Source organism: Aspergillus nomiae (genome assembly GCF_001204775.2).
Source record: "Aspergillus nomiae NRRL 13137 chromosome Unknown contig00125, whole genome shotgun sequence".
NCBI classification, from domain to species: domain Eukaryota; kingdom Fungi; phylum Ascomycota; class Eurotiomycetes; order Eurotiales; family Aspergillaceae; genus Aspergillus; species Aspergillus nomiae.
The window spans coordinates 1-20,934 of record NW_015378180.1 but is presented as its reverse complement, the minus strand read 5'-3'; the positions used below and the strand labels follow the sequence as shown (position 1 = coordinate 20,934).

The 20,934-nt window shown below is 48.9% G+C and overlaps 8 protein-coding genes across 8 annotated transcripts; 2 read left to right on the top strand and 6 right to left on the bottom strand.

Moving 5' to 3' along the window:
* Positions 1-15: 15 nt before the first annotated feature.
* Positions 16-2,710, bottom strand: hxB (putative molybdenum cofactor sulfurase protein (HxB); the record flags this gene model as incomplete). The annotated part of the gene is made up of 3 exons (XM_015550774.1): positions 16-1,715; positions 1,778-2,383; positions 2,452-2,710. Coding segments are annotated over 3 exons (2,565 nt in total), but the record flags the coding sequence as incomplete, so codon positions are not given.
* A 1,164-nt stretch (positions 2,711-3,874) lies between these two features.
* ANOM_005516 (uncharacterized protein) lies at positions 3,875-4,550 on the bottom strand (the record flags this gene model as incomplete). The annotated part of the gene is made up of 2 exons (XM_015550773.1): positions 3,875-4,405; positions 4,476-4,550. 2 exons carry the CDS (start codon positions 4,548-4,550, stop codon positions 3,875-3,877), a joined length of 606 nt encoding a protein of 201 aa, XP_015407099.1.
* A 952-nt stretch (positions 4,551-5,502) lies between these two features.
* On the bottom strand, positions 5,503-7,069 carry ANOM_005515 (phosphatase PAP2 family protein; the record flags this gene model as incomplete). Its single annotated transcript, XM_015550772.1, has 5 exons — positions 5,503-6,227; positions 6,278-6,289; positions 6,347-6,837; positions 6,908-6,934; positions 7,005-7,069. 5 exons carry the CDS (start codon positions 7,067-7,069, stop codon positions 5,503-5,505), a joined length of 1,320 nt encoding a protein of 439 aa, XP_015407102.1.
* Positions 7,070-8,255: 1,186 nt separating this feature from the next.
* Positions 8,256-9,747, bottom strand: ANOM_005514 (putative GPI anchored cell wall protein; the record flags this gene model as incomplete). The annotated part of the gene is made up of 3 exons (XM_015550771.1): positions 8,256-8,283; positions 8,341-9,460; positions 9,519-9,747. The coding sequence occupies 3 exons, from the start codon at positions 9,745-9,747 to the stop codon at positions 8,256-8,258; spliced, it is 1,377 nt and encodes a 458-aa protein (XP_015407101.1).
* Positions 9,748-12,980: 3,233 nt separating this feature from the next.
* On the bottom strand, positions 12,981-14,723 carry ANOM_005513 (prefoldin-like protein; the record flags this gene model as incomplete). Its single annotated transcript, XM_015550770.1, has 1 exon — positions 12,981-14,723. The coding sequence occupies one exon, from the start codon at positions 14,721-14,723 to the stop codon at positions 12,981-12,983; it is 1,743 nt and encodes a 580-aa protein (XP_015407110.1).
* Positions 14,724-14,988: 265 nt separating this feature from the next.
* ANOM_005512 (TFIIH/NER complex subunit TFB3) lies at positions 14,989-16,237 on the top strand (the record flags this gene model as incomplete). The annotated part of the gene is made up of 3 exons (XM_015550769.1): positions 14,989-15,034; positions 15,088-15,328; positions 15,388-16,237. 3 exons carry the CDS (start codon positions 14,989-14,991, stop codon positions 16,235-16,237), a joined length of 1,137 nt encoding a protein of 378 aa, XP_015407109.1.
* Positions 16,238-16,870: 633 nt separating this feature from the next.
* Positions 16,871-17,734, bottom strand: ANOM_005511 (uncharacterized protein; the record flags this gene model as incomplete). The annotated part of the gene is made up of 1 exon (XM_015550768.1): positions 16,871-17,734. One exon carries the CDS (start codon positions 17,732-17,734, stop codon positions 16,871-16,873), a length of 864 nt encoding a protein of 287 aa, XP_015407091.1.
* A 370-nt stretch (positions 17,735-18,104) lies between these two features.
* On the top strand, positions 18,105-20,251 carry ANOM_005510 (putative GTPase NOG2; the record flags this gene model as incomplete). The annotated part of the gene is made up of 3 exons (XM_015550767.1): positions 18,105-18,202; positions 18,256-19,006; positions 19,421-20,251. The coding sequence occupies 3 exons, from the start codon at positions 18,105-18,107 to the stop codon at positions 20,249-20,251; spliced, it is 1,680 nt and encodes a 559-aa protein (XP_015407111.1).
* Between the last annotated feature and the right edge of the window lie 683 nt (positions 20,252-20,934).

Here is a 20,934-nt window from a genome sequence, read left to right as displayed (position 1 = left end):
TTACGTACGACTAATTTAAGAAATCTGCGGCGTCACAACATCCCCTACCATAACTGTGCAAGATTTAGGGTTGCCAGCATCCTGCAAAAGCTCCATTTTAGATAGAGAAGCGTGCCTTCCAAACACGATCTTACTGTTGATCTTCCTAGTCTTCACCAGTGTCGAATAAGGCTCCTCTCGACGGGTGCCAGTATAAGGGTCAACGCAGACCATCTGACACCGTTGACATGATCCGAGCACATCAAAGTCCAACTGTTCCGGTCCAACAGAGAATGACTCCCAAGTGTCTTCTATATATGGACGCTCGGCGTTAGCTAGCCGGTGAAGATTCTCGGCGACCACAATGTTGGCGCGGAAAACATCGGCTTCTACGGCCCTTGCTGGAGTGCTGTGGCTGGGTCTAGGGCTGTACTTGATGTTTTCGTTCAGGCGATTGACTGACGAGCGAGAAATGAGGAGGATTGGGCTCTCGTTGGATAGGAGTATAGGTGGTTGTTCAGGCGTCGGTGATGGGTCTTCTGGGAAAGAGCCAGGCATGAGGGCTCTCTGGCTTCTTCTAGACGAACGAGTGGGATTTGAAATCCTAGTGGAGATTTGTGGCGGGAACCTTGCAAGTGTACACGGTACACCAAGGAAGTTAGAGAAGAAAGAGGCTACTGCAGGTGAGGAATATGCCTGGACGACCACTCGGTCACCACAGACGTTAGAGGATTTCGCGCTCTGACACAGCGAGGTGGTAACTAGATTAGTGATTTCGCGGCGGAGAGAGACCTCCAGCTCTTTTGGGTCCGACCCGCAGGTAATACGAAGGACACCACGCTCCAGGTCGATGACCGGCCGTATCAGCGCCATGCGGGGATATTTCTTCATACTGAGAGCGGCGCCAGTACCTTGATGGATAAGACACCATTCTCGATCCCATGCGAGGCCTTCTCTTTTGATCTCCCAGCGTTGATCATCGGGAACCTTGAACGCTCCACAGCTCTTGATCGGATACACTGAAAGGCTCTCCACGTAGAAGCTGGGCTCTTGCAAGCTAACTTCCATCGGTGGAACCAGAGATATACATTCCGGCGCCTTTTCGATGTAAAACTCGTCAATGAACCTCGTGAATGTGTCAATATCTCTGAGGTTGGAGACCGCACCGAGACTGACTCTTAAGATGCCAGTCGGCCTCCCATCCATGACGTCGTGATCATCACCACAGCGCAGTCCAGCGGAGAAGTTACGGAGCAATTCAGGCCCGGTCCAGCCAAGGCTAGTTGCCGTTCCTCCCGGGTTGCAGTGAGATCCTGACCGGATATGTATCTTCTTGACATTCGCGAGCCTCTCAACTTCAGACTTTCCAACCCACGCACCAGAGCTATTCCGTATGTTGAACGCAATGATCGGCCCTTGCGTGAGATTGTCAAAGTCTGATTCTGGGGACATATACAAATGACAAACTTTCTTCCCATTGAAATGGGTCATCGTGGCCAACCGGTTGTGTAGCCGCTTTGCCAGGTAGCGTGTGTGGGACGAGACATTGCCCATCGATCCAAAAAGACGTTCATGTGCAGACAACGCAGAATCAAGCGCAATAATATTATGGAACGGCAAAGTACCATCCTCTAAGCGCTCGTGGATCGTGGATTTCTTTGCATGCCATGGTGTTCCTTGGGCCAGAACCATATCAACTGTCCCGCCGCCGAAGAACTTGCGTTTCGCAATAATGCCTGCCGCACTTTTGCGCACGATCAGGCGCCGAGATCGGGAAATCCGAAAATTTTATAGAAACTGAGCGCTGTAAAATCAGGCGCAGCAGATGCATCACTCAGGTCCAAGGGTGAAGTGGAAACGAGCGATGCAGCATCAAGCAGGGTATAAACATTTGCCGCGTTTGAACTCCCATCCCGTATCTTCTTACACCACTGCATAGGACAGCGACGACCGTTCAAATTGGACTGCCCAGGGTATGCAAATAGCCTGGGGAAGTTCTTTTGATCGGTAACCAACTCCGATATCCATTGCTCAACCTCACCACCGGTCAGGAAGCATCTATGCCCCTTTTCCGCAATCTCCCGCGCTCCTACCAGGCTCGTATGCGCATCTATAAAGTATCCATACCAAAACCCCTGTGGCGATGAGTCCCGGAACACATCCGCCACTAACTTAATGGCAGCTGTAGCATTCGCTACGAATACGAGATCAAACTCATCCGGGTCCGCATTAAAAAAGCGAAGTGCCCTGAGGCGGATATCATCTATGCGCTGTGTAGACAGCTGGGATGATGCAGATCGAGAATGAGGATTGCCGAAAAGGTTCGAAGTCAGGTCGCGTGCGAAGGAGTCGATCAACGACTTGGGATACAACGTTGTGCCGGCATGGTCTAAGTAAGTCGTATCTTGATACCAATGTTAGCACAGTCCTAGATATGCCTCCGACTTCTAGAGTTCTGTCGCAGAGGCCCACCTTTGAGGAAGGGATACTCCCGCTCTCGGATGACGTCCACGTCCTCCGAGTACCCGGTACAGTATTCGGCACGGTTCTCGGTTTTGCTTTTGGCTTGCATGTTTTCACACAGTGATAATGTCAAAGATATTTGAGCAGTGCCAGTGTCTCTTGCCAGCAGCAAGCGGTCTTTATAAATACCCGAGTTGAGGAAGAAATGTGCCGGTAGGGCGTAAGGATCAGTGGCGACAGGTGACCTTGGGAGGGATAGAACGTTGGGCCTGGCCAATCGTCATTCGAACTCTTGGAGAAAACATCAGGCGTGATAGCCGTAGATGCTGATGATGCAATGTGATCCAGGTGCTATGAGTGTAACTTGGTCTAGAGATCGTGATATGTCGTGGATTAGCGGTGGATTGGCAGGAGGCGGAGGTGCTGATACGTGCATGGAAGTCGCCATCGGAGGTCACCGAGGTAGAACTCCTCGGTCCCAATTTTGGTCTCTCGTCGCAGCAATGAGGAGCTGACAATTCGGGGTGTCAGATAGAGGGGCATGTAACCCTAGAACCTGCATCACGCTGGATTCAGAGTAGGATGAGGATTTCAACCAGCAGTCACATTGATGGAGAGAAGAGATGTGATGGGATTTCAGCTGCCCCACTGTTCATGGGGCCCTTATCGGTCGCGGGGCGATCGGAAACCACCGACTCCAGGAACGTAGATTGGAGGAATACCCGCCACGCTAACGGGAACTATATACTTCTATCACAATCCAGTCACCCTGCTTGAGGCTGCCTGAGTAGTTCGTCCCTAAATGAACTATACTCTACATGCTCACGAGCTAATGTAGGGATCTTCCTGGTAATCCACATGTGCTACCTGAAAATCCCATTCCAGACCAATCGATATATACTCGGGTACCTAGTCGTCTGGCTGACGGCCTAGTGCTTAGCTGAAAGCATGCTCTGAATTATGTTTGAAAGGTCAATTAGATAAAAATCTTGAGTCATAATATCACAAGGAAAGAAAAGGCTGTGCAAAATCAGGCTGAATCTGGTTGAGCCTGTGGGACGTCTGGCCCCAAAGCAGCGTATACAGAGCATCACAGGGTCAAAGAAGAGCACCCGACACGGGCGAACGCCGCTATGGAGTCCAAAATTCAATAAACAGAAAGCGTGTTGTCTTCCAAATAGTATCGTAATCATCACATCACTGTCACATCTCGTAGTTTCATTACCAACCTTTGTCTCTCTCCCGATGGGGGCGTTGTTTCATTTTCCGTTTTTCCCTTTTTTTTTCTCCTTTTTCTTTTTCTGTTTTCTCCGATTTTTTTCCTTTAGTGCTTTCCGCTTCCCATTATCTATGTCATCCAAGTCGTATCCGTAAATCATAAACTGCCTGAGGAAAGTAATGAGGAAAGATAGGTGAAATGGAGGAAATAAGATTAGACCACATATTGCGGCCGGCGATGGCTGGAGCTCCGACGGTGTCCATGTCCACGCCGACTGCTGTGACTTCTCCTCCGAATTGTCGTTGTCTCCTTAACAACCACATCAGACCGGGTGTGCATAAAAAGCGCCCAAAAGGCGGTCCAGAAGAAGAACACAACTTCCATGATGCCCAGCGCAAAGCAGGTCTTCAACATCGCACAATGTTTGTTGACCTGAAGGGCCAACGGGTTGCCTGTGCGGTAACCATAGGCTCCAAAGGGGCCAAGGGAGACCCACACAGAGCCCCCATCCCAATGGGAGCAGTTGGCATTTGCGATGAAGCGCAGTTGGTAGACCCCTGCAATGAAAGCGCCGAAGAAGAGGAGGTCAACAAAAGCGACAAAGGCGGCTGAGCGCTTAGTGGTCGCATGACGGATTAATGTGTCAAAGCACCAGAAGACTGCGATAGTGCTGACGATGAAAAGTACGAGGATGTAGGTCGGGGTGATCACATTGGCCTTCAGATATCCGTCGATAAAGTAAGCCTGTTTGAATGTTAGAATCTAGGCCCATGCCAGTGAAAAGAGGCGGGTGCGCCTGGTATGTCAGCCTTACCAGCATTCCAATGATTGGTATCAGGAAAATAATCTCCACGAGGCGATTGCAAATGAAGAAAAAACTGCCGATCATCTTGGTAGCCTTTCCACACGACGATCGTCGATGCTAGCTTATAACAAGAACGAAATTTGAATAGTGATACTCGATGTTGATGTAAGAAGAATCTTGAATGGTCGTAGCTGAGTAGCTATAGCGTCATCCAGATGTGATGAATAGGTTCTCGTATAATGGGCCGGAGATTGAAATGGGGACCTGGCGTTGACCGGGAGATGGACCGTATGGTTTTCAACTCGCCAGCTCAATCGCACGAGGCAAGACAGAGCCAGATTCTATGCAGAGACAATTATGCAGGGTTCAGAGTAAGGGGGCTTAATGGAAGGAAAATAAGAAGAAAAGTAATGCAAGTTGGGGTCATAGTCGAATGAGGGTGGCTGGTAAAATGCGACTGCGGGGTGGCTGGGAAACGGGAACATTGCGCCCAACAAACGGTAAAACGGTGGAGTAGTACCCTAGAAAACATGACTTTGAAACGATTAGTGCGACCTCGTACAAATTCTGGTCAATAAGAAATAACAACATTGCCCATAGTCCTCGTGGTGCATCTGCGAGCAAGCACTCGCTCGGCATTGTTTGTTTGGGACGTGGGGCGGCCACGAGGTTCTAGAGCCATGGTTGATGACCTAGCTTATCTATCGCTTATTGTTATCGCATTTTAAAACTATCAAGTAGACAGGTGACCGGGAAAAAGAATGTATCGTGCCAAACGCTATTATTCATACATGTTCATGCGGTATCACAGAAGATGACAATACAAATCAGTTGCGATGTCTAGAAATCAGAATATCTTTTCCTGGGTATTTATACCAGCCAAGCTCCGAGAAGTATCCAACTATGGTCATAACCCAACCCCAGAGAGTTGTGAAAATTTCGTAAATACTCTTAAATTCCCCTCACATTATTCAAACGAAAGTCATGATGTTCGTGGCACTGGCTGCAAGCCAGAATGTTTTTTTCAAGGTTCATCTCAAAATGCTCGCGGTGGTACGTCCGTCAATTCCCGTTCGCCGCCAGAGCGAACAGTCGTTACCGGTGGTGGATAAGACGCACTGACACCTGTAACTTGGGGTTGCATCTGGGAGTGATACGACGTATCCGTCTCGTAGCGAGGAAGATGTCCGCCGTTTGTCGGATTTTGTGTCTGAGCGTAGCCATGTTGCATTTCATATCCATCTGCAACATCTTCACTTGAAGACGACCAATGTCCGTCATCATCACGACTATACATATTCGTGGCATATGGGTTGCTAGCTGGAGGCATATACCTTGAGGCGCGTAATTGAGTGGGGTCTCTAGTGTCAGGTACGCCGGATGCATCAAGCCTCTCCTCCTCGGGATTCCGTAGAGCGACAGTGCTTTCGTTAGTGGCCACAAGAGGGGCAGTATCGCTTGGGGCGACCGGGTCTCTACCCCAAGACCGAATCGGATAAGCTCGCCCCTTTTTCCAAGGCTCTGTGATCGAGGGGAAGTACTGGCGGTATGCGATATAGGCACAGACAATGCCCAGAAGCGAGCCAGTAATCACATCAAAGGGATGGTGCCTCGCGTCCATAATCCGACTCACTGCGATAAGAGTGGCACCAATAGAAGGAATAATGATTATTATCGCCTTCCATACCTCACCGCGGTTGTCCATGAAATGCAGCTTCCCGCAAAGCCACAGTGTCAGATAAAACAGTCCGGCAAAGGAAGCTAAAACGATGTCAGTAAAAGATCACCTCCAAATATAGAGGGTTGCTCACAGCTGCTGTGTCCTACAAACGAATTAGCATCCAAAAAATAAGGTCATATTCCAAAAGATACGATCATACCTGAAGGCCAAGAACGAAAGCCATCCTTGATGATCGCCGGATCACCCGTACAGATTGTGTAATTTGACAAGCCACGGAATGGATCCTCACTTCCTGCTCGGGGTTGGCATCGATCGATGATATCTGGTCTGGGTTTGCCGCAAGCATTTTTGAGAACTTGGGTTATGAGAAACGCAAGACCTTGGGACAGTAGAAGGCCAAGAAATCCGCAATTGAATTCCCATAGTCGGTCCTTAAACCGGTATGGGCCTGTCAGCTTCCTTTTTCCAGAAGTTGGGTCAACAGGCTTGTGATGAGAAAACAACCCATCGATCAAGAGCGTATAGACCGCAATTATAATCAAAGGACCCACGCCGGAGATACAAAGGGCGAGTGGGATGGACACGCGCTCATGGACAGCGTAAGGGTACATAAGGGATATATTGTTCAAGGAGAAAGGCTGATGATAAGGCTCGAGAGAGTCGATGATGTAAAACCCGGCAATACATGCGCTGCAATCGTGACATTATCTCGTTAGCATGACCTCGGAGGTGTCTAACAGCCGGTCTGGGGTGCACGAACATGAGGATTACATAGTCAAGGATGTATCTGCAAATGCCAAATCATGGTTAGCAACACGCGCAGGATATTCATGAAGCATAATTAGACCGAGACCCACGAGATAATAATGCGCGGCCTTAGCCGCCGCTTTGAGAACGGCAGTTTGGAGGGAAGGTGGCCCATTGTGGTGGAGATTCGTTGGGATCAAAGATAATCATGAATTTCCACAGAGGAGTCCTGAGAATCAGAGTTTTGTCAGCTACTCTGTACAGCCAGAGACAGTGACTCGTTATAGCTGCGGTGAACACACCTGAGATGCTAGGCAGCTTTAGCGCTGCACACCAGGAGGATAATTCCAGGTAACCGTGATCCTGCGCGGTGACAGCCGGATAATCAATGAAGGAATGTAGCCCCCAAATGAGGTGAGAGTTCATGTAAGCACAAAAGAAGAAAAGAAGAAGTTCAAAGAAACGAAAATCTGGATACAAGGAAGAAGACAAAAGGGTCATGTTAAGTTGGTCGCGGATTTACCTCAATTGGGTGCCGCCTAAGGCAACAGGCAAGTGAAGTGGCTTGGATGGGCTTAGACCTCTTTCACTTGTGGGCACGCGAGTTAAATTAGAGGCCGAGAAGCGCCCAGACTCGCGGCCCCAAACTATACTAAACCACAAAATGGAAACCACTGCAGATCCACACCCAGGACCCTGAGCAGAACACAGTGGAATATTCATGCCATGCTATTTTTTTTAAATGAAGAGAAATGGTGTGGATACACTCTATATTCCCCCCCCCCCCCCCCATAGGCAGCTAAATTCGCAGGTCATGTATTGGTTCGTGTATTGATTCACTTAGTACCTTGCCATGTTGCCTGGTCGCGAAAGCTTGCGTAAAGAATAATGGCTCGTCTGTTGATCTCCATAATTACCCACTTGGGAGGTTTCACCGGTTGTCAGCAAATTGGGTTTTTCCCCCTCTGGGAACTCAAAAAGGGAAGCAATGCTTATTAAAGTCTTAGTATCATGCCGTAACTTTGTTGACCTCACGATTGACTTCACCGAGAAGATTTTTACTCACGACACGGTCGCTCTTGGTACCACCAGTTTATTTTCCTGCAAAATAGAATATAAGAGGAGGATTATATTCGAGTAAATAAGCCCTTGAGCATTGTAATATACACTTCAAGAACAACCACAAAAGTTAAAGAAATTTTTGCCCATTCGAAAACCGCATTAGAATATCTGTCCAGCCTGACCACTGAAAGGAAACAACCTTGCTGAAATATAAAAAGAATATTTTCGAATGATTAAACACAATGAGTCCGTGAATCATGTTCGCATTATGTCAGACTGTTAACTCTAGTCCGCTTACTCTAGCAGACAGTGATGTACAGACCGAGACTAGAATATATTTGTTAGCCATTACCTCTGTTGGACCAATAATGCAGGCAAACTTACGGGGATGGGTTGTAGTCCTCAAAGAAATTCAGTTCGGTGCTGCCAGAGTTCTTCATTTCGTAGCCGACGGCCTGGCCAGCCGGGCACTCAAAGGTGGAGATGAGGTAGGAATTACCGGGAGAGATAGTAAAGTCCCCATAGTCTTCCTTCACTGCCGGGGCGTTGTTGTAGGTGGTAGACTGGGTGGCAGCGGATTGGAGGGAAGAGAAGTCAACCTTGCCGTCGCCGCTGAAGGAGTAAGACGAGGTCTCAAGATCTTCCTTCTTGGGGAAGAGGAAGACAAGGCTGCACGTCTTTCCAGCGTCAGAGGAGGGGATGTCAAAATTGAAAATGGTCGAGACGGTGGACGAGATGGTGCCATTGAAAGACGTGCCAGCAGCCGTATCGGGTGAGGTAGAGTCGATAGGGATGATCAAGTGAGGATATTCATATTCGCCAGAGAGATCCATGGGGCAACTCCCACCCGCAGTGGAAGTACCAGACGGCTGAGCACTAGTCACAGTCTGGGAGGGCTGGCCACTCGAAGTTCCAGGGACACCAGGGGTGCCAGATGTGCCAGGAATGACCGGAACACTAGATGTGCCAGGGACACCGGGAGTACCAGACGTTCCAGGAACACCAGAGGTACCGGGAACTCCGGGAACTCCGGGGGTAGCAGAAGTTCCAGGAACACCTGGAGTGCCCGGAGTACCAGGAGTGCCCGGGGTGCCGGGAATACCAGGCACAGTCGATGACTCGGGGCAGTAAGTCGAGGTCACAGTCGTGTGAATGGTGACAACAGATCCACTGGATCCAGGAACCGGGGCGCTAGATGATGGACCAGGCACAACAGGTACAGAAGTACTAGATGATGAGCCAGGGATAGGAGTGCTAGAGCCAGGGACGGCGACTGAGCTAGAGCTAGAAGCAGAGCTAGAGCAAGAATCGGCAGACAACTTGATATCCTGGCATCCAGTCACATCAGAGCTCTCTGTGGTATAGATATTCAACCCGCCATTCTGGCCAGTCGCGCATGCAACGAAATCCGCATCACCATTGTACGAGACTTGGCCCTGAGAGTCGATAGACCAACCAGTCACGGGAGTGGCCCCTTCATCGCACTGGAATTGTGTAGTTGGACCTACAGGACTTGTTAGTTGATCAAGAGTATTATCAAGGCTTGCGAAGTCTTTCCGTACCAGTAATAATGCATCCACGACCGTTTCCATCAGTGAGAGCACCATTGGAGTCGATACAGAACTCTGCTTCCCCCAGTCCACCATGGATGCGGTTCTGTCCGTCATCAAGCTGTCCGACAGTCCCAGAAGCGCCTCCGGATGCAGTCAGGTGAAAGCAACAACTGTTACTCCTGCCAATAAGGGCATTCGCACCAGCAGCGAACGCCGCAACGGTAGCGAAGTTCTTCATAGTAAGATAAGCGAATGAAGCCACTTTGTGAAAACGAATGGAGCAGTCAAGTCTTAGTAAAGACCGTCTTGAGATTATTGAGATTGAGTTGAGAAGTATAAACAAAAGCAGGGTAAGCCATATTTATAAAGAAAGGTGGACACGTCAAGAAACGTCATAAAAGGTCCGGTATACCGGACGAAGTAAGTGAGTCGAATCTAAGGCTACCAGCTCCACATGTAGATCGAATAAATAGAAACAGATATGGCCAGTCACAATGCATAATGCAGAAGTACTGAACCATGGACAGGTGGGATGGAGGCGCAATTGACTGGATAAACAAGCTGACAACTGTCCGGCGAAGCCGGTCAGGCCTGGAAGCTCCGGAATTGCAAGGAAATGATGACGACGTCATACAGAGAAAAATCGCCGTGGAGAAGCATTCCCATAGAGGAAACAATCTGAGCGTTGGCTATGAGATCCAAGCCATATCAGTGGCCAAAAGCAGTGTAGAACAATGGGCCCACGGTGGATCCAGCCCCATCGGACGCCATGCCCTGATCTATGACCACAATTACATGGTTCAAAAAAGGCACTCGTAGCAACCCAAGTGGCAATAGTCCACCATCCACGGTACAGCTTTCATTTTGACCAAACACAGGCTCAAGATATCTGGAGGCCACCATGGATCGCCGATTCTATTCATAACTACCACAACTGACTAAGGCACTCTACTGCGTAGACGGAATGGACATCCCGATCAAAAACGTACCGAACTTTATAACGCCTCCAGAGACGAGATGGAGGATATTCCCGGTGTCCCTCAAGACCTTGCATCATGATGTTGTTGTTGACCATGGGTTCTTACACTACATACTGTGAAGCGTGAGAGGCCTCTGTCGGTTGTGGTTAACTCGGTCCATCAGCCGTCGCCAACAGCATGGATACTAACTCTGAACAGTGCGTGTAAGTCCTTTTCATGGTGGATTAAACAAAGGGTATCAAGTTTGAAGAACGAAGAGTGGACTGAAGTGGAATGGGGAAACTATTTCCCCGGATAGAACAAAGTGGGGCGTGGCGTCACACTCAGCGAATGGTAATACATCTTCTTGTTGGCTATTCCTCTTTCGAGCTAGCCAGTCATCATCCAAATGTGACCGATATCGATGGTCAACTAAACGGCTCAGTCCCTGTCAATGGGGAAGGTCTTAACGTCGATCAGGCTCGCCACGTAATGTCGGATTGTTGATTCCCTAGGATATCATTCTCGCTAGGCAACCTGCCAACTAGTCATGAACATTATGCAATCATTGCCTCAGACAACTATCACCACCCTCGTGTATATATAGAACCACGGCTGAAAGTAGCCCAAACCAGTCATATTGTTGAATTGCCCAGGCATCTTGTTGTACACAGTATGTGCTCTCACCCTGCAGGCTTTTCCCCCGATGGGTGGACGACCTTGGTTCGGATTTACTCCACATAGAATCCATGCCTCTTGGTACTATGGAACAGCCCCGTTCTGTTTTTCTAGCGTCCAGGCGTTCCCTATATTCCCTTTAGAGGATACATGGCCCAGGAACCCATTCTTTACTCAACACATCTGAAACATCTATCTGAAAACTCTTCATTCGATAAGCAGTACGATTGGCTACTTGGGCTTCTGTCCGTTAGATTCAACTACCCTGAACAGCGCGCCGTTAATTCTTATTTCCATCATACCAATGAACTAAGAAGCGTACTAGCTGGAAATCCCCCGCCGTCATCGACAGTGGCGTGCATTAGACTTCCCTCCAGTCGAGACAAGCATCTCAAGAAATGTAAACTTGCCGTCAGCCTAGACAGCCAAGACAGTCATGGCCCCAGCAGAAGCGGCATGGTGTGGCTCTTGCATTTCAAGGCAGCGAATGCCGGTCAGTCGTCGAGACTTCTCTTCGTCGGACTTTTTGTCTTCTCTGCGGCTGTGCGGGACCCCAACATGCTAGGGGAGCAGGGCTCTGCATATGCGTGCGTAATCAGGGACGTGCTAGGGCTACTTCTCCAAAACTCAACTCCGTTGGTACGCCATCACACGCCACATATGGACTAATTGGGAGAGAACACAGTGCCTCGTATTGTGTTCCTAACTCATCAAGCGAGAACTCAATAGGCGAAACCCACCAGTCTCAAATCAAGTGTCATACATCACATCAAAACCCTTGCATTTCAGTTTCCCAAGACATTAATCTATTCGGTAGAATATGTCCATCCTACGTAGTGTAAGGGAGGTGTTCCCTATGTCTCTAAAGGTGAACCCAATGAAAAAAAAAGAAGAAGAAGAAGAACAGGCACTGGGGTTCTCTATATCAATTTCGTACTCCACTGGGGTAAGAAAATGTCGCAGTATAGCACATTTTGTTCATATATAATTATAGTCGATGCACATACGAAGTTATGGCAGCTTCAGACCTATCAAGGTCTGAAGACCGTCGAGTGTAAACATTTTCCAGTATGGCAAGCCGTGTGACAATACCACTGTTCCTGTGTTCTGATATGGCAGTCCTCGTATAGATATTGAAGCACCTAGTCTGTCTGTTGGACAGTTTGGTCAATCAATAAGATTTTCTTTTCTTTTCTTTTCTTTGCTTTTGTCATGGTTTCTCACCTGTTTGGTCACTCCGCATAAGAAACTTTCTGCGAGTAGATTTATATGCTGGGGTCAGATATATATTTTTAGCTTCAACTAAGTTTACGGATCCACAAAATTATGAACAATTGTCTGAATTATATAACGACGCACTTGGCAAAACTTTTACAACAAATAAGAAACGAGAGGCAGAAAAAAGTGAAGATAATAAAAAAAACTAAGAAATCTAGAGACCACTGTTCATTTGCCGTGCGGTTCTTTAGTGTATCACACTTGAATGATCCCCAAAGCAACTAACTATTTTTTATGTTAATGATGGATTTTACTGTTATGTTGAGGGTGAAACGAAAACCACACTTCATTTGTTCCACACCACCACTGTCTGTAAGTACTCGATTGAGCCCAATACCTCCAGTAATGACATCGAAAGAAGAGGAGTCAGAGAGCCCCCAATTTTATATTGGAACTTATTTAATGGGTATACCATTGAAAAGGTACGCCCATCTGGCCAAGTACCCTTCGAAAAGGGCCGATGGCAAGTATAATTCCGTTACTACGGGTCTTGAAACGTAGATGGGGAGCGCTTAAATACAAGTGAATAAGGGTATCTGTTCTATTGTCTTCATAACTAAGTCATCCGAGCAGCTCGGAATCTGCTCACCCGCTTCGGAGGGTCTTCGGTTTCGATAGGCACCGTTTCCGGCTCCTCCCCAACGAAGCCGCCGTTTTGCTGGATCATCCTGTTTCGTATCCGATAAAACTCGCTTGCAATCTCCTTCCTGTGTATCTGCTCATCAATTTCATCTAGCTCAGGCGGCATGGCGGCGCCTTGAGAAACCTCGTGCTCAACGAGTGTGTCGGCTAAGATCTTCCCCTCCGGGCCTCGGGGCGCTTCTGTGATATCTGAGATCGGCTGAGAGAAGGGTTTTGGTTCAGATGGCTTAGCAGGGAACAAAGGCAATGTAGGGGATGGTGACGTGATCGGTTTGCGGAGTGAAGAGCGTGCCTCGGTAGGTCGAATACTGTTCTCACTGCCGGTAGTGCTTCGAGCACTCTTGAAGCGAGACGTCTTCTTTGGAACATCATTCGTGATGGGGTCCTTCACAGTTGATTGTGTACGCTCGACAACCGCATCTGAAAGGACAGGTACATCCGATTGCCGAGGCGCGACAGCCTTCTTCTCCACAATTGGGGGCTTAGGGGCTGGAGCAATATCAAGATCATCGGCGAAAGCGACTTTCTTTTTTGGCTTCTTCTCTGGAGCTGGTTCATTCACGGTCTCGGTGCTCTTCTCAATCCGGACCATACTGGGCTGCTCAAGTTCTTTCTGGACTTCCACGGGCAGCGAGCCTGTGTCTTTGCCCATATTCCACATTCCTCGAGCATTTAACTTGGCTTCTAGCTCACGCATCTGTTGATGATAATCCTCGCTCAGAACAGTCCGGGTACTCCGTCCGTACTCATCTTCCTCCTCATCTTCGTCGTCATACGCGAAAGCATCGTAGTCATCATCTATGGATATGTCACTTGCATCTTCGTCCAGTTCAAGCTCAGCCACAACAGCTCCAACTTCATTGAGTTGGTACTGCAGCATCTCACGGCGTAACTTGGCATCCTCGGGAGATTCATCGATATCCGTAACAGGCAGCTCCTCCTGCTTTTCAGTCGCCAAGTCGGACGCCGCCGGCTTCTCTTCAGAATAAGCCACGGAGCTTCCGTTGGTCTCTCGTAAGCTGGGCTTCTCCGAGATATCTCCATGTTCTTTGTCTGCTGAGCTGGACCCATCCTTCGCTTTGTATCCGGGCTGCGCATTTGTGTTCGGGGCGTCGGGGACATCATTCACGCCTGCCTTCTTGAGAAGCTCCAAGAGCTCTGGCGCCTGATCTCCGGGCGTCGCAGTTGAGCTCGAGATCACATTGCCATCCTCATCGAGTTCCTCAACAATCTCCGTCATGGGAAAGTCCGAGGTGGGTTCGGTTGGTAATTGCTCAGCAGAGTCAAATGCGTGTAGTTGGTTCTCTACCGAACGTAGTCGCTTTTCCATAGTCGTAACGTTCTGTTTCACGTAGTCGACTCGCCTCGACACCAGATCAATGACCTGTTGTTTGGTCCTGGCCACGCCTTGTTTCTCTCCGAGTATCACCTTGACTTCATCTTCGGTGACCAGCGATCCACCAAAGTCGCGGCCTATTCGAAGGAAGTCATCCATTGTGGCATCGTCATCGAGCTCGCTTATTTCGTCCTTCAAGGCATCGTACTCGGCCTCCCAGGTTCTCCAATGATAAAGAGATTCCTGTAGTTTCAAGATGTTGCCCTCGAGCTCGAGGCGTTGACGCTCAAGGTCTTGTAAATTGCTACCGGGAACACCCATCTTGGGCACTCAGTCGCGGGTGGTGATATAAAAATTTACAGGTACCAAAACCAAGCAAAGGGGCATAGAGAAGAAAAAAAATATGTAGAAGGGGAGAGAAATGGAATCGCCGCGGGGGCAAAGAAAAAAGTTCCGCCGCGCGGAACGGTCACCGGAGCTTTTGATTGGTCCGTGCGAGCAGCTGGATTTAGGTACATTGGAACCAAACGCCCAAAGGTCTCGACATCACTGTCACCATTCTTGTAATTCAGCACCATCCAACAATATGGCGCCCTCTCGCGAGTCGATACAGAACCGTGGGGATGAGGACGGTATGTTTTGGACTGTCAGTTCCCAAGGGACTCCTACGCTAATATCTTTTCAGAGGTCTGCCCCGTCTGCAAATCCTCGCGGTACTTGAATCCGGACATGCAATTCCTCATCAATCCAGAATGTTATCACAAGATGTGTGAATCATGCGTGGATCGTATTTTCTCTTCGGGTCCCGCCAACTGTCCTGTAGCCGGGTGCCACAAGACCTTACGAAAGAATCGATTTCGAAAACAGACGTTCGAAGATATAAACGTAGAACGGGAGGTTGATATACGGCGCAGAGTCATGCAAATGTATGTTGGTATACACTATTCTGCACATGGTAGGAAATTGAAATATCTAACGGTTACAGTCTCAACCGTCGCGAAGAGGAATTTGACTCGAAGCGAGCCTGGGATGACTTTCTCGAACAACGCGAGGAGATCATCGCGAATCTTGTCCATGGCACCGACGTAGCCAAAACCGAAGCCGATCTCCAGAGATATGCACAAGAGAATATGCGCTCTATCCGCGCCAACCAAGCCTTGGAGGCTCAGGAAGCTTCTTCTTTCCAGGCAAGACAGACTCAAGAGCAGGAGTTGGCCCGTCTCCGCAGGGAGGCGGTAAGACAGGAGTACGAGAATGAGCGCCGGGAGCTTCTTGCTGGACGAGAAGATGTTCTCAGTCGTCTTGCCGCTGGACGCCCAGCAGATGCTGCCACTATTGCACGCGAAGGCCAGAAAGTCCTACTCAAAAAGTCGTCTGCTAGACGAAGTGAAGAGGACCGTATTCGACAGAAGCAAGCTGCCCTACGTAACTCGGATGCTAGAAAGGCTGGACAAGCTGGGATTACAGCAACCGATAAGGCTGGTGATGCCGGTGATACTGGTCTTATTAAGGGCCTCAAGAGAATCCAGACACCGGAGCCTGAGAAGCCTTACGATCCATTCGGTGGACTAATTCCGGACAAACGGGACTATTTCACCTTGCGAGACTTCTACCCATCCAGTTACCTTGACCCTATTAGACAAGATACTCGTATGCAGGCTGGCGGATATGATCTTAAAGAGTACTATTCGCGCACACTGCTCGAGGCATTCGCAGGGCTAGGATGCTTCATCGATGAAGAGGTATCAGAACGGGAAGTGGCTAATACGAATGCAGTTGCAACAGAAGGTGCCGCCATGGCTGCGGCTTCGAGCGGCCCTGCAGGCAATGTGTAATTTGCCCAGAATCTTAGTGGAGAGGTTGGTACTTTTGGTATAGATTTATCTTGTTTCGATGTTAAGACATCTATGGCGCATTGGGTTAGGTGCATAGCGATGGCGTTCTCTATATGTTGGAAGAAGGGCATTTCTCTTGTCTATATTGGTTTAGCATACCACCACCTTTAACAATACTTTTATCCTGCTGCTTCCTTGTATTCTTTAATTGCCTGTCAGGCCCTCAAATCAAAGAAAATTAATACCGGTTTAAAGTAGAATGTTCGCAATACACTTGGCGTTGTAACTGCTACCTCACTTCCATCTCGTGGAAAAGTATGATGCAAAGGTTCCACCATACTAGACATACCTTCTGACTTTCTCAACCCTCTAAAATGATTGCAGCATGTCCAGCTACTCCGAAGGAGTTATGCCCATTGAAATGTATTTTAAAAGATGCAGTAATGGTTGATTATACAGCCGCAATACAGATGGAACAAATCCCTTAAATTATCTACGCGTTCTTTAGTTGTTATAAAAGACAAACATATTGATGCCAAATGTCGACTAGGACTAGGTGTACAGAAAAGAAAGAGGATCAGCTCAATAACTTAGAGTAATATACAATGGTCTAAACACAACTCGTCATGATATTCACAACTTGCCCCCCGTGATCTGCTCGCCCAACTTCTTGACTCTGCCCTGGATAAGATCCCAGCGAGCCGCCTCGCTCTTCCTAGACTCATTGACGATAGACTGGACGGTTGGGGGTAGGCCCAAGTTCCAGACGTTCTCGCCCTGCTGGTGGTCATTGCGCCAAGCTTCGTTCTCACCCTCAGGGAACACGCGGTCAATCTCAGCTGCGAGCTGAGCTTCGGTAGTGATAAAGTTCCGAGCATTCATGTAAAGCGTTTGCAGAGAGTCCTGCTGTTCAGCTTGTTTCTGGGAGTTCGCAGCCTCCATCCGAGCCTTGGAGAGAGTGAGACGCTCTTCCCGGTTGGGGTCAGGTAGCACCGGGGTGCGCTTAGGCAGCATCTCCTGGATGACCGAAGGACGGGTCAATCGCTCATCCTCTCTCTCTGGCTGCCGGAAAATGCGCTCTCGCCGTTTCTGCTTCTCGGAACTCCGCTGCATCATCGACTTATCCGTCCGCTGCTTCCGGCTGTGCAACTCCAGGAGACCTTCCCTGAGGTTTTGCCTTCTCATCTCTGCCATCCGGCGCTTCCAGTTGATATATTGGGCATGGGGGTCGTTCGGGTCGACATTTGTGTCTTTAGAAGGAAGGGGTGTTGCGGCAGCAATATACTCCTCGGACGGCTTGTCCGCTCTGCGAACGGGGAAAATTTCGCGAGGAACAGGCAGGGTACCCTTCACATGTTGCTTTGAAGGAAGGTCTGGTTGAATGGTACGAGGGATATCGACGAAATTGGGCGACTCTGGTCCGATTCGAAGAGAGGCCGAGGAGGTGAAGCCACGGGCTTGCACGGAGGCAGTCCTGCAACTGCGGAAGAGAGACATGGTAAACACTACCGTTTACTCCACCAAGACCAGGAATAGCAGTCGAATCTAAGAAAAGTGACAAATATTCAAATGTTTAGATAAATTTAACTCGAATAAAGCATGTCTCCATCTGCAATTCGGGGACCCGGACCGGACGATGAGAGACGCGGTTCTGTTGCGAGGGCCGGAAAAAGATCGAAGCGATTTTCTCGCAAATGGTCCGTGCACCCATTAGCTTGGCTGCCGCCCCGAAAAAATAATTTCTTTCAGACTATGAACTTTTTTTTCTTTTCCTCTTCTTCTTCCTGCGCTCTGCCAACTTTATTTCTCTACCCCTGCCTTGAGATTTATTTCCATATAAATCCCAGCTCAGGGACTAGAATTCATTATGGGTACAGGAAAGAAAGAGGCCACTCGCCGGGAGCGGCAGGGGAAGGTTGGAGATGGCATGGGTAATGTCAGGGTCAAGGGTGAAAATTTTTACAGGTCAGCTATCCCATCATAACCTGCTGATTTGTTCGTCGGCTAACTTCATGAAGAGATGCAAAGAAGGTGAAGCGGCTGAATATGTACAAGGATGGTAAACCTCGGCGTGACGCTGAAGGTAACATCACCGTCGCCGCTTCGTATCAGTCTAAAGAGGCTCCCGTTGCCAGGATAGAACCCAACCGTAAATGGTTTGGCAACACAAGAGTGATATCCCAGGAGGCGCTGTCCTCGTTCCGTGAGGCGGTTGCTGAGCGTGCTTCGGACCCGTACCAAGTTCTCCTCAAAACCAACAAGCTTCCCATGAGCCTGATCAGAGACGGTCAAGGTGTGAATGGGCTGAAACAGCATCAAGCGAAGATGGCCATTGAGACCAACCCATATAGTGATACATTTGGGCCCAAGGCTCAGAGGAAACGTGTTAAGCTGGGTGTTGCATCACTGGAAGACTTGGCTGGCGAGACGGCCAAGATGCATGATGCCTATGTTGAGAAGTCCGATCACCAGACTCATGCGGATGGTTCGCTCGCCGTCTCTGGAGATGTTTCTGCTGCACAAGACGGTGCGCATAGTACGACGACCACCGCAGTTGAGTCAGTCTTCTCAAAGGGTCAAAGTAAGCGAATCTGGAACGAGCTTTACAAAGTCATCGATTCCTCGGATGTTGTCATCCACGTCATTGATGCCCGTGACCCTGAAGGTACACGTTGCAGGAGTATTGAAAAGTACATCCGTGAGGAGGCACCTCACAAGCACTTGATTTTCGTGCTCAATAAGTGTGACCTTGTCCCAACAGGCGTAGCGGTAAGATTCCCAGTTCTCCTCTCTTACTACCCTTTTGTCCTTTTCTATTTCTCGTTCATTGTCATACCTTTTCCATCCATCAGGCTATGATGCCTGTGCCATTGCTAAGTCAAGGCTTCTTCCAACGACTACATGTCGTGCTATTCTCCATGGGAGTCTGTCTGTTACAGCTTTGGTAGATTGACGCTGGCCCGCGCCGACCTTCTTTCTGAAGTTAGGCTGATGGGTTTTCGTTTTGAAAGCTTGTCGTAAGGGCCGAGCTGTGCTCCGTTTTTGAGTTGAGTCCTGCTTCAGCCATCCGGCTGCTTCGTAGCAGGTCTCTTAGTAACGTTACACACATTCTACTGTTGAACTATTCTTGCATTGTTCTAACTCTCATACTTACTGGTGTTCGAATGCTAACGAAAACACCAGGCGGCCTGGGTGCGACACTTGTCTAAAGACCATCCGACGTTGGCTTTCCATGCCTCCATCAATAATTCATTCGGCAAAGGCTCTTTGATCCAACTCTTGAGGCAGTTTTCCGCTCTTCACTCGGAAAGGAAGCAGATCTCTGTAGGATTCATTGGCTATCCGAACACGGGTAAATCCTCTATCATCAACACATTGCGCAAAAAGAAGGTGTGCACTGTGGCCCCCATTCCCGGTGAGACAAAGGTCTGGCAGTATATCACTCTGATGAAGAGGATCTACCTCATCGACTGTCCCGGTGTGGTCCCCCCGAACCAAAACGACACGCCCGAAGATATCCTGCTTCGTGGTGTTTGTCGTGTCGAGAATGTAGAGAATCCTGAACAGTACATTCCTGCTGTTCTCAAACGGGTTCAGCCCAAACACCTTGAACGTACTTACGGTGTGAGAGGCTCTGATGATCCTTTGGAGTTCTTGGCTATTCTTGCACGTAAGGGTGGAAGGTTACTCCGTGGAGGAGAGCCCGACCTTGACGGTGTCGCCAAGATGGTGATCAATGATTTCCTCAGAGGCAAGATCCCATGGTTTACCCCACCACCTCACACACCCGGTGAGGAGGGTGAAAAGATTAACGGCCGTGAAGGCAGACTCGGTGAAATGGGTCGGAAGCGGAAAATTGACGCAGTTTCAGAAGAAGCAGAGAAGAGTGAAGCCAAGTCTGGTTCTACATCTGATGGAGAGTTTGAGGGCTTCGGCGAAAGTGATGATGATGACAATGACTCCATCGCAAACCTTGAAGTCAGCGACGAGGAGAGTGGAGAGGAGAATGACTGAGCTAGTATTGGCTCCTATTATTTACCCATCAAGCCACCGAAACAGAAGCTGCAGGCTTCCGCTGATCCACTCTTCAGCAACCCCCGTCGGAGCATGTCCGACTACGCCGCTTCGCAATCAGGTTAAGACCTCACCGACCAGGTCTGACGACCCTGGGCGCAGGTCTTTCGAGTCTAGAACCCTGGAAGTCGGTGTCAACCCCATCCTGTCGTTGTTTATACGACATACTTGGACGTACTACCTGGGCGAGATTCTGCCGCAATCAGTGCATTCAAGGCATGAATTGCTTTTTTAGGTCATGTACACCATTACAACTCACTATAGATACCCACATAGCTTTGAAAACAATCATTTATGATATGAAATGGTACGAGACGTGCATACATTCTGCAGTAGTACTTGAAATATGGTCACTGTTTATGCGCTAGTGCTTCACCGCCGTAGCTCACGTGGGGCCACCCCAGCCTCACTTTCATCATAGCTCTCCTGCATGCACCAAAAGCATCTTTTGCTTATCTTAGTTTTCTCCAAACTCTCCCCCGAGAATGATATTTTCTTGTTTCCCTAATTCAAGAGATGTGCGTGTTCTTTAAACATGGCGGACGACGGCATGTCCATTGTACCCTACGGATCTTCTAATCTTGATGTCGTACTGTAAGATGACTTCGGTCCTAACTGGTAAA